This window comes from Solenopsis invicta, chromosome 3 (genome assembly GCF_016802725.1).
Source record: "Solenopsis invicta isolate M01_SB chromosome 3, UNIL_Sinv_3.0, whole genome shotgun sequence".
Classification (NCBI taxonomy): Eukaryota; Metazoa; Arthropoda; class Insecta; order Hymenoptera; family Formicidae; genus Solenopsis; species Solenopsis invicta.
Window position 1 is genome coordinate 12,299,192 of NC_052666.1, and position 13,685 is coordinate 12,312,876.

Genomic DNA, 13,685 nt, shown 5'->3' on the forward strand with positions numbered 1-13,685 from the left:
TGCTTCGGTTGGCTTGAATTCTTTGGCATTCTGATATACACTGCTAGTACTAAAAATCTATAGTTCCGTATACCGTAAACGTTACGTATACTGTAGATTTGTAGTTCTAACAAACATTCTTGTGCAATTTGCAAATCATGTGCTCTTTCCTCTGTCTTGGTCTAAAGTTCTACATTAGATTCTTATAATCAAGACTGATTATATAATTGATGTATAATTTTATAGAAGATTGTATAAAATCATTTATATTGATAATTGTTTCAGTGACTACAATAAATATGAGCTTTATTATTAAAAATTTAATGTCATTATTAAATACAAATTGAAATTGTATTTATGTTTGGATTTCAAATTATTTTTCAAAATTATATTTTTGAATAAAATAAAAAATATTAAGAAAAAGATTTTCTAAAAAAGCTTTTTATCAACTTTTACGCAATATCCAAAGTTTCAAACATCAGAAATACAGAGACATATACAGGACATAAATCGGATGTCCGAAAAACGTTCATGTGTTGTGCGGGATTATGGTATTGTAAATCATAAATTTTTTTAATGTTATTAATTATATTTTAATCTGACAACTTATTTTTATTTAAAAAAAAAACACTTTATACAATAATATTTTACATTATTTCTATCAAATTTTTTACTCTAAAACATTCAAAATTAATTGGAAAATTCGTAACTGAGAGGAAACACGCAAAAAAAATTTCATTTGTCAAATTCTTACAACATATTACAACATATTATTTGATAATATAAATATAAATGTATTATTTGTTAATGTTATCGATGCACAGTGTCTAATTTTTAATTTCTTATTTTTATTTTTTAATTTTTAATTAAAATTTTTTTTATAAGTAACATACATTCATTGTATTTATCTAAAGTTATTTAATAATATAAATATAAATGCTTTATTTGTTAATGTTATTGATGCACAGTGTCTATGTTTTGGAAGTTCTAAGATTTCATAGCTGTATTTTATTCTTATAAAAATGAAGAAATCTGTATTCTCAATTGGATTGTGCAATGAAATCTTAGAACTTCCAAAACATAGACACTGTGCATCAATAACATTAACAAATAAAGCATTTATATTTATATTATTAAATAACTTTAGATAAATACAATGAATGTATGTTACTTATAAAAAAAATTTTAATTAAAAATTAAAAAATAAAAATAAGAAATTAAAAATTAATGACTCTAATGAAAAACTATTATTTTTAATACGATTTAGTTAAAAAAATTATTGCACGTTTAACGAAAATACGGCGGATATGCTGCTGGCGAGTATGTTGCTGGCGGGTATGCTGCTGGCGGGTATGCTGCTGGCGGGTATGCTGCTGGCGGGTATGCTGCTGGCGGGTATGCTGCTGGCGGGTATGCTGCTGGCGGGTATGCTGCTGGCGGGTATGCTGTTGGCGGGTACGCAGGCGCCGGTGGGTACACAGCGTATCCGCCAGGATACGGTGAGGGTGGTAGCGGATACGTAGGTATAGGTGGGTACGCTGGTGCATATCCCGATCTTCGTGCAGCAGCGTATCTTTGCCGCTTTTCTTTCTTTGTTAATTTTTGTACATTTCTTCTCAACGCCTCCACTTTCTGAAAAAAAATATAATTTACATTTAGTAAGTATTTGTATCTTTCAAATAAATATATAAATTTTATAATTTTTCCCTCAGCACACACATACACACACACACACACACACACACACACACACATGCACGCACGCTGAAAAAAAATATAATTTACATTTAGTAAATATTTCTATCTTTGAAATAAATATATAAATTTTAAAATTTTTCCCTCAGCACACACATACACACACACATACACACACGCAAGCACGCACGCGCACACACACACACACACACACACACACACACATACACACAACAATAACAGAAATATATATATTTACTTTGGAGATGTCATTTAGCATCGGTGGCGGTAGCGGTGGCGTCGGCGTCGGCGTCGGTCGCGGCGGTGGTGTTCCTGCCGTCGTCGTCGGCGTCGGCGTCGGCGTCGGTCGCGGCGGTGGTGTTCCTGCCGTCGTCATTGTCGTCGTTGTCGTTGGCGGCGATGGCGGCAGCGTCGCCGCCGCCGTCGGTGGCATCGTCGATGAGGTTGAAGCCTTGCTTCCTTCGCTTCGTGCTGAAAATGTTTTTATATACAATTTCGGATCAAAGATCTCAAAATGCGGATCCTGTCGAATGCCACACGCAAGCATGCGACAGGATTCGCAATTTAGACGTGTGCCTTGTGTAGAAATACACACACACACACACACACACACACACACACACACACACACACACACACACATGCACGCACACACCCCAGTGAGAAATGATAACGAAATCGGCGTGCATGTGTGCGTGTATGTGTGTTTCTACACAAGGTATACATCTGAATCAAGGATTCTCTTGCATGACGTACACAAGCATGCATGCCCTGTACGTGTGTGCTCGCATTCTTCACTTCAGCACACACATACACGATAAACATGCTTACGTGTGGCATTCGACAGAATCCATTTGAAATCCTTGAATCAAATGCATACCACGTGTGTGGAAACACACACACACACACACACACACACACACACACCACGCACATACACCCATACAATAAACAAATAATTTTTACTTACGTCTCGGCATCGCCTTCCGTGCTGAAGTTACCACCGTCCTTTGAAAAGTTTGAAGCACGTGGTTGCCGGGCAGATCGAACGATCTCTGGCCTCTGTTTTCTCACGAAACTCACGCTTTTGTGGAAAATCTTATAAAATTTCCAGGATTGGAAACAGCAAACGATTTACATATCATAAATACATGTCTACTGATCCTGGAATACTAACGTCCAACGGGTCCAACGTGGCGTGAGGCTGCGTGAACCGGGGCAGAAACGAGAAAGAACAGTAGCAACAGCGCTCGGGGCTCGCTCGCTCTCTCCCCCTCTCATCGGCCTCTGTCGAGCAGCGACGAGTGGGGAGTTCATCTGTCTCCTTTCCTCTACAGCCTGGTGCGAACCCATGGAGCGGAATCGCGCAACGCGGAACGAGAGCGGCACCAATCATGTGCGTTCCGCATTTCTCAGCAGCATTCTTCACGCACGTGATTGGTTATGCTCTCGTTCCGCGTTGCGCGATTCCGCTCCATGATTTCGCACCTCTAGACACGTTTTCCGATCTCAATCTGCCGATCCGCGTTACAACGCGCGTGACACATTATTGTCAATTTTTTCCAAGTTTATATATATGAATAATTCTATAAAAAATATTCGTAATACATACGTCTGTGTAATATATGTTAAATTTTACTCATATATATGAAAATTTGATGTCGAACTGGCAATGTATTACTCGGGCGAAATTGTCGACATAATTTTTTAAATAAATTTTCATATATAATGATTGTACAAAATTTTATACACACACACACACACACACGCATATGTATTTGGATCCTCATTTTTAAATTTTTATAGAGGACCCTTTCAATATGTCCTATTATATAAATAAGTATTCTCTACAATTTGAGTTTAAATTTGTAAATATTTAGCCGTGTCTCATTGAGTTCGAATTTGAAAAATATAATTAAATTTTTAATTTTTTTGCTGATTAGTTTAAAAAAATTGTGTAACGATTATAACAAAGTTGCATATTATCTGTGTATTTTGTAGAACCTGTTTATTTATTTTAAATAAACTATTTTAAATAAATTTTAAATAAATGTAAAATCTAATATTTGTTGATTTAGTTTTTATATTTACATCTATATCTTTGATATTAAAATAATACAATATTTCATTATATAGACTGCAAAAAATTAACAGTTTATTCAATATCTCCCAACAGCTATTCTTGGCTAGTTTTTACAAAACTCATTATAAGTCCAATATTTTTGAAAACAAGTTGTAACACTTGTACAATTATTTTGAATTTAAAGTCTCACATGGAGTTTAGATTTAATATTTACTAATTGGTCCCAAACTTTACAGAGAACAATTATTTGTACAATTATTTATACAAAAGAACAAATTAAGAAGGTCCTAAGTAAAAGTTTAACAAAAATCAATATATATTTTTATTTATCGTATATCTCAAAAGTACTGGAACAATGAAATATTTCTGTAAAAAGCATCGTCAGGAAGAATGTTTCACCTAAAAGTTGTATATTCTCAGAGAATAATAGTAAAATTTTCCTTGTCATATAAAGATCATCTTTTTAAAATAACTAGCTACTTTTTAAAATAAAATTACATTATTGTTTTCTTTTCTTTTATAATGATTCTTCTAATTATTCTACATAGAGTATATAGAAAAGAAAGGTATGTATATAAAAAAATAATGATATTTCGTTCAATATTAAAATGAGCTGTCCACATCAAAATGAAGTGTAGAATATCTCATAAACTATTGACTTATTTTATTTCTCTATTATTGTTAGATGCAGAATAATTGGAGAAATCATATTATGAAACACATATATAATTTCATAAAATAAATACCCATGATCTTTATATGAACGGGGAAAGTTGATTTTAACCAAATGTAATTTTATCATTATTAGTCCATCTTCAAAATATAACATTTGTTTAAAATTATTCTTCACATTAAGGCTTTCTTTTCATATTTATTTAATTCCGGGACTTTAAGATATAGTGTGTGTGTGTGTGTGTGTGTTTATGTGTGTGTGTGTGTGTGTGTGTGTGTGTGCACACACATGCACGATATATACAGTAAAAAAATTCTGTACCATTTTACAAAATTCGCAAAAATTACAAGATATTATTTGAGATCGTCCAATCTGCCACGCCTACTGACAAATGCAAATGCGCGATGAGATACATCCAGCAATAATCGTTGCTAGGCATGCGGATTTTCTTGAAGCGATACAACGCCGTTCGTGTAACTATCTATTGCCGTTTCTAATAAATAATTCCCCGCGCGTTTCGCAGTGCCAAGTAGTCTATCTCACAGCACGCTTACATTTAGCGAACCGGGCTAAGTCGATGATTTTCAATAATTATCTTTCTCGTTAGTATTGCAAGTATACAAAATAGTGGACGACTTTTCTTTTCAATTTGCTTGCTGTATCAGTTTACAAGAAATGCGACGGTTACTATCGAATATTCTCAAATCTTTTTCTTTATATGTACAATCATATAAAAGCTTGTAAGAAAATTACATATAATAGAAACTAACATCGTGTGCAAAGGACTATTTTTCAAGTCCAAAACAAATAGACATTATTGATTATATGCATACACGAAGATAGTCACATAATCTCGGTAACAGTTGCGCGGATGTGCGTAAACAAAACAGCGACGAAATGTTTAGCAGTCATCGACTTGAGTTCACTTCTCTCGCCGTCGCGCGACGTAATACACCTCGCGTATACTGTACGATTGAGTGAGAAGTGTTTGTATATAAAACAGTTTTATATAAATATATATATGGGACGTTTCACGTCAATCGGATCACTTGTCTGCCCAAAATTTGAAGCGACCTACAGAGACGTTCGATAGCTCAAAAAATTAGTCTTTACTAGTACTTTCGAAAGTCATGTGGCCCGTTTTGAAATTCAAAATGGCGGATCCAATATGGCGGCTGAATGGATGAATAATTACACTAGGGGACATGGTTTTGAATAAAATTGATTATTTTCTATGTATTTTTGCGCGCTGAGCACGAATCCGGCAAGCAAATTGCTCCATCACATTAGGTTTTTGAGAAAAGTGATGTTAAAGTGTCAAAAACGACGTTTTTTGACATATTTGTGATTTTTTGCTGGCAAAGTAAATTTTTTTTCTACTTCCGCTTACGCTATCTTAAAGTGTCAACTTTTAGCTTTAAAATATATTTTTTTAACACCAACACATTTTTCTTTTACCGACTTAATCTCTGTACGTGTAGTCACGCCACGACCAACATTTCATTGGCCGACGTAGTTTCCATTGTTTGAATAAAAGTTACATGCCGTCCCATATATTTTTGCCCTCTAAACACAAATCTGGTAAACATTGCGGAAGCCTAACAAGCTGACAACATTGCTTGTTTTCGAACGTCGATTCTCGCGGTCTCGCGACCTACCCCCCCTGCGCCGATTTACGCGGCGATTCTTCTTCGGGTACTACCGTTCTAGCGATCGAAACGATAAGTCTGCGAGCGAGTACTATTCATATTGAAAATCTGTGCTGCCGTTACACCATCAGTGTGTAGTGGAAGTTTTATACCAAGACAAAAAGTTTTGTTGTTACACGTGTTCATTAGAAAAAAATGGAAAAGAAACGCAAGGACGCTACAAATGAACAAAAAAAGTTATCTTCCGATAGATGCTCTAACCCATTCAGAAGGGATGGTCATATTGGTAAAAATCTGAGAAATATTTCAGAGAGTATCTCTAAAATATTCCCAAACTTAAGTCAGAACGCAAAAATTTGCAGTCAATGCCGAAAAATGTGTAATGAGACAAAGGCAAGGAATTCCTCATTTTGTGAGGACCTTGAAGATTCGGATTTCAATGATAATGATCATTCTCCAAGTAAAAAGATTTGCTTGTCCAGAGAACAACAATTAGAAGATCTTTTGGAAGGTTTAAAACATAAATTTCAAAATTTACCTGAGAATGATCCTCTCCGAGTAAGTATACTCACAATAGCTCCAAAATGTTGGAGTATTCGTCAAATAGCTGAAGAATTCCAGACTTCCTATAGAATGGCCAAACAAGCAAAAGATCTTAGAAAATCGAGCGGAGTTTTAGCAATACCGCCACTTAAAAAAGGGAAGAATTTACCTGATGAAACAGTTTCCAAAGTGATTCAGTTTTACGAAAATGATGAGAACAGTCGTATAATGCCGCACAAAAAGGAGACTGTCACTGTACGTATCAATAATCGTAAGGAAAAAAAGCAGAAGCGTTTATTATTGAGTGACATTAAAGTACTGCATACTTGCTTCAAAAAGAAATATCCTTTATTTCCTATTGGTTTGACCAAATTTGCTGAACTTCGGCCAAAATGGTGTGTCCTTGCTGGTACTTCGGGAACACATACTGTATGCGTTTGTGTTATTCATCAAAATGTTAAGGCGATGATTGATGCTGCAGGTTTGAAAACATACAGCAAAAATTTAAAAACTATCTTAAACAACTCTGATGATTGCATTCGTTTCATTCTTTGTGATAAACCTAAAGATACCTGTCATGTGCTTCAATGCAAGGATTGTCCTAAACTAAAAAACTTTTCTGATCTTCTGTTAGGAATATTGAATCAAAACAATATTCGGCAAATAATTTTCAGTAAACGGCAATCTACTGATCGATGCACTTTAAGACAAGAATGTCTTCCAACCGAAGATTTCGTAGAAGAACTTTGCGAAAAGCTAAAAGAACTAATTTCTCACGATTTCATCTCGAAAGCTCAGTCAAAATTCATTTCTACTAAGAAGGAAAATTTACAAGAAGACGAGGTATTACTTCAGTGCGATTTCGCTGAAAATTACGCCTACGTTTTACAAGACGCAGCACAGGGTTTTCATTACAATAATGATCAGTGCACAGTTTTCACAGTTTTGTTTTATTACCGTTCTGGTGAACAATTAGAACATCAAAGCATCATTTTACTGTCAGATAGTACAACTCATGACACAGCTGCTGTATATATAATGCAGCAAAATGTGATACCAATAATTAGAAAAATTTGTCCAAAATTTAAAAAAATCATTTACGTTACGGATGGTGCTAAACAGCACTTTAAAAATAGATATCAAATGATTAATTTAATGAATCACAAGGACGATTTTGACGCAGAAGCCGAATGGCACTTTCATGCAACAGCACATGGTAAAGGACCATGTGACGGTCTTGGAGCTACTTTGAAAAGGGAGGCGACTCGTTATAGCCTACAAGTACATCAGAATAATGCTATATTAAAATCAACTAAGCTCTTCACTTGGGCAAAAGAAAAATTTGAAAATATTAAATTCTTTTATTATTCTAAAGAAAATCATCAAAAGACAAAAAAATTTTTGAATAAAAGGTTTTCTACAGCTCCAGCAGTCACCAACATTCAAATGAGCCATGCATTTATACCGACATCAAATAAAGTATTGAAAATAAAAAGATATTCTGCTGCGAAGGATTTCATTTCTACTGTGCAATATTGAAGCCAAAAATCATAGTTTCAATAAAAACCTATTTTTTATTACTAACTATGCCATGATTCATTATTAAGAACATTTAATACCATCATGTAAAAAAATACCGAAAGTGTTTATGTGAACACACATTTATGAGAAGACAATATACCTTGCAGATTTTTAACTACTTTAAAAATTTTGAAACATCAGTTACTGGTATAGAACCGAACCCATCCAGATTCAACATCACAGACACTGAAAACTCCTTACCAAGCCATTTCAAAACCGAATCATTAAAAGAAAAACATGATTACGTTAAATTATGTAGATTTTTCTTCAATTTTCAAACTTTTAGCCGCCATATTGGATCAGTTATCTTGGATTTCAGTGACACAACTCTAGGATTATGATTAGCCCCTGAATAATTAAAAAAAAATTTTTTTTTTATTCATAATAATTAATAATATTTATTTTTGTGTTATGGATGAACTCCTCTATTTGTACACAAAGTTTCAAATTTTTTTTAATTTTCGGGTTGCCTACTGTTTCTTGTCAGCCGCCATATTGGATCCGCCATTTTGAATTTCAAAACGGGCCACATGACTTTCGAAAGTACTAGTAAAGACTAATTTTTTGAGCTATCGAACGTCTCTGTAGGTCGCTTCAAATTTTGGGCAGACAAGTGATCCGATTGACGTGAAACGTCCCATATATATATATATATATATATATATATATATATATATATATATATATATATATAAGTTTTTATAGACATTTGTGTGATACGAAAACGTATTACGTGTGAGTTGGTGTGTCTGTTACAATGGGAAATAAGTCAAGACCACATGTGTGTCAACGCCGACTATCTCTTAGAAAAGGATGGGTAAAAAGGTGAGTTCTTGTAAATGATTAACACACACACATACACACTCTTTCTCTCCCTCCCCTTCCTCCCCCCCCTCTCCCTCTCTCTCTTTCTCTCTCTCTTCCCCCAGGGTATCTCAAAAGTAAGATACGATTTGGGAACGTAGAAGCAGTCAAGTAGAGCAAAAAAGTATAACATTATTTGCGATATCCGCTATAATTATAGTTAAAATAAAACGTCTGAGCCAATGTTCAGTTACGTCGCGCTTTGCATCTCGTTCTATGACGGTAACGCGCGGTGCCATGGCGCTTTGCTGTGTGATTCAGATCTTCCCCTCGCCGCACGTCGCTGCCATCGAACAAAATGCGATGAGCTATGCAAAGCGCGGCGTAACTGGCTCTGACATTTTTAACTTGATAATTATAGCGGATATCGTAAAATAATGTAAAACTTTTTTGTTTTTGACCGTTTCTACGTCCCCTCGCACATTCATTTCTAATATACTCACACTCACACTCACACACGTTTTTGAGACTTTTAGACATTATTAGAAAAAAAAAAACTAATGCATTTGATTCATATAATTGTTAAAATATTGACAGATAAAATCAATACACACAAAAAAATATATTTTAATGTTATATAAAAGTCATCTGTTTTAAAAATATGATTATAATTTTTTTTACAGTACAATTTAATTGATTATTCTACATATAAAAGTATTATGATAGAATGAAAAAATGAATACTTCACGAGATATCTTTCATACTTTATATTGAAATATGCCAAAATAGAATAGAAAAGGATCTAGCCGGATAAGCATGTGAAAATTGCACTTGAGGAGACAAGATCGGGGCTAGGATTCAAATTTGAGATAGGAAGAAAAAATTTTTCAAAAGAGTTTCAGCCCTCTATCCCCACTATTCATTCCTCTGGAGCGTTTTACGTGTTTTTAGTTTTTAATTTTTTCCTGCTTTTGTAGTGAAGCGATTCTTATGAAAAAAATTTATAATATAAATATCATTAACATACATTTTAACGAATATGTTGGTTCCTTTGAAAGCTCGTCTTCATATTTTAAAAAATTTCAAAATTTTTTTAATTGCTCCAAAAAACTTTGCATTAATGCTAAAAGTTTAAAAAAAAATTCAGGGCACAAAAAAGAGCGAAAAACGGCATTGTAGAAATATTTTCGAGAGTGCACCCTCAAATCCAGATTTTTTGCAATTTTCACATGCTTATCCGGCTAGATCCTTTCTCGTAAATTATTGATTCTTCAATCATTTTTTTCGCAGAATAAGGAAAATCATATTATACAAAAAATAGTTTCATTACATTGAAAAAAATTATGATTTTGAAAATTAATTTGACACCGTTATTTTTTTCTCTTCATACTATACAACTTTATCTGATCATATTTGTTATGGAACATCTCGTATAATTTTATACTGAATTATACTGCAAACAATTATACAGGATGTCCCATAATTTATCATCTTATTATAAGGAATAAGGCCAAATAACAAATATGATCAGACAAAAGTTGTATAGTTTGAAGAGAAACAAATAATGTTTCAATTTGAAACAAGTCAAATTAATTTTCTAGATTATAATTGTTTTTAATGTAATGAAACAATTTTTTGTGTAATATGATTTACTTTATTTTGCACAAAAAATAAGGTAGAAGAATCAATAGTTTACGAGAAATTTTATATTCTATTTTGGTATATTTCAATATAAAGTATAAAAGATATCTCGTAAAGTATTCATTTTCTAATAATAATCATTATACTTTTATATGTTGAATGATTTACTGAATTATAGTGTATAAAAAAATTATAATTATATTTTTAAAAATGATGAGTTTCATATGACATCTACAGATATATATTTTTTTAAATTGATTTTATTTGTCAATATTTAAACCATTATTTAAATCTTTTTATTAATTTAAAAAATGTTGATATTTTAAGTAACAACGTTATAATAAACATAAATAAGAATTTTTAATTATTATTTAAAAGTGGCACTTACAAAAAAAGAATACATACAATTTATATCATGTTCTTACTAAAATTTATTCGACTTTAATTTAACATTGTTCGCGAGATAAATGTATAAGTTATTCCTAATCAATAATCCGGAAAAAATTGAATCTCTGAATTTAAGATACAATTTTTTTTTAATTTTGTATGTACAAGTTGTATGTACAAATTATTTAGATACATATAAATATTACTTTAAATACTATTTGAATATTATTTTTACGTATTTACTATGAATTGTATTAGCAAATTATGTTTTCTGACCATGTTGATTTTGACACACGTTAATTTAAATCAATTGCCAGAGTCGTTTTACGTGGGCTGGCTAGTTGTAAGTAATTACCAGAGTCATTGTTCGTGGACTGGTTAGTTATGATTGCCAGAGTCATTTTATGTGGGCTGGCTAGTTGTAAGTAATTACCAGAGTCATTGTTCGTGGGCTGGTTAGTTGTGATAGCCAGAGTCATTTTATGTGGGCTGGCTAGTTGCAAGTAATTACCAGAGTCATTGTTCGTGGGCTGGTTAGTTGTGATTGCCAGAGTCATTTTATGTGGGCTGGCTAGTTGTAATTGCCAGAGTCGTTTTATGTGAGCTGGCTAATTTAGTTTTAAGTAATTGCAACAAGTGTCAATTTCAATATGATCGTTTTTCAAAGAAATTTATATTATTACGTTTCATTATTAGTGAGGTAATATTAAATAACAATAAAATAAATTTAAGAGTTAGATAAACACAGAACTGTTCTAACTTTTCAGAGATTCTATTTTTTTCAAGATTATGTAAAACGTTCCACATAACAAAGTATAAATTTTTTAACTGCAAATATTTTCTAACGCATTTATATCTTTTTACAGGCGTAGAATGTTGAAAGCGCTGGAGACAGTCGGCACAAAAGTGTATGACAGTATTTATGCTCATGAATCTGTCGCGTGCAATTTTCCGAATTCCAAAGTGGGATTACAGACTGCCGCGATGGATTCAGAGCTTACAAATGATCATACCTTGGGTACGCCAATAAACAAAGGTATGTATAAAGAGGTCGACAATTGCGAAGATAATGAAACGCTTGTTATCGATGACACAGGTATTGTAGATGTAGATATGCATGATAATATACCTGAAGGTCGTCGCATTGTGGACCTGTCATTTTTGTTTAAAGAGTTGCACAGAGTATTTGAAAATCATGCGCGAGGCATCGACTGCCAATTTAAAGATTGGAGAGTCGAAACGACTCATTGCCGTGGGTTACGAACGCAATTAATTTTCAAATGCAAAATGTGCCATTATACAGGTACCATCTGGTCAGAATCCACAGAACCAGAGGTATTAGATATTAACACAGCTGCTGTGGCTTCAAGTATTACAGCAGGAATTGGCTATTCCACGCTGGAAGAGATATGCGCAGGCATGAATATTCGTTGCATGTCTGAAGTAACTTACATAAAATATCGTGAAAAAGTACACGATAATTTCATGAAAACTGTCATGAATAATATGGAAATGGTAGGCAAGACTGAAAAACAGTTTGCCATAGACAGAAATGAAATTATTAATGGCCATCCGTACATAACTGTTGTAGCAGATGGTAGTTGGATGAAGAGATCGTACGGCAAAGGTTACGATTCACTTTCCGGTGTTGGTGCAATAATTGGTTACCGCACAAAGAAAGTTCTCTTCATTGGTATCCGCAATAAATATTGCGCGATATGCGATGTAGCAGAGCGAAACGGTTGTGAACCGAAAGCTCATAAATGCTACAAAAATTTTGATCGCAATGCAAGTTCCACACGTATGGAAAGCGAGACCATTGCAGAGGGTTTCAAGTGCAGCATTGAACAGCATGGATTGATATACAGAACAGTTATCGCTGACGGTGACAGTAATGAATATCAATGTATTAGAGACAATGATCCATATCGCGAACAGCAGGTAATGGTAAAAAAAGTGGAATGCAAAAATCATTTGCATCGTAATTTGCGTAAAAAGTTAGAAAACGTAGCTGCAACGACTCAACCAAAAACGCAAAGAAAGCGTGGTTTTGTCGAGATAAGAAATGTAGTAAAAAATAACATTTTAAACATATGTAACGAGGTAATACAAGCAGTTTCTTTACGCAAAAATGAAGAGCAACCCGAACATGATAGGGCAAGGGAATTGCGATTCGATATCTTGAACATTCCCAGCCATGTGTTCGGTGAACATAAAAGATGTAAGGAACGTGGTCGTAACTGCAAAAATGACTGTAAAACAGAACAAAATCATGTTCCGTTTCTGAAATTGCACGGTCTCTATCCAAAAATAGAGGATGCAATTAGATATCTGAGTGTTCATTCCGATAGCTTACTAATAGATAACGCTGCAGAAGCGTACTTTTCGAACGTTTGCAAAGTACTTGGCGGAAAGCGTATATTTTGTGGCGCACGCGATTCTTATAATGTTAGAATTGCTGCAGCAGTTCTACAATATAATACGCAGCAAGTTCACACAGAATTGCACCTAAGTATGAATAAAGCTGTTCCTCCTATCGTCGAGAACTTGGAAAAGCAACGGCAAGTAAAAATTGCAAGAACCAAAGAATCTCGAGAAATAAATGGAAGGAAAAGGAAATTTAAACGAG

At 33.7% G+C, this 13,685-nt stretch overlaps 1 protein-coding gene across 1 annotated transcript; it reads right to left on the bottom strand.

Annotated features, from left to right (window-relative positions):
- Positions 1–1,266: 1,266 nt before the first annotated feature.
- On the bottom strand, positions 1,267–2,675 carry LOC120357403 (extensin-like). Its single transcript, XM_039447590.1, has 3 exons — positions 2,666–2,675; positions 1,934–2,166; positions 1,267–1,611 (listed from the first exon to the last, which is right to left on the bottom strand). Exons 1-3 carry the CDS (start codon positions 2,673–2,675, stop codon positions 1,267–1,269), a joined length of 588 nt encoding a protein of 195 aa, XP_039303524.1.
- Between the last annotated feature and the right edge of the window lie 11,010 nt (positions 2,676–13,685).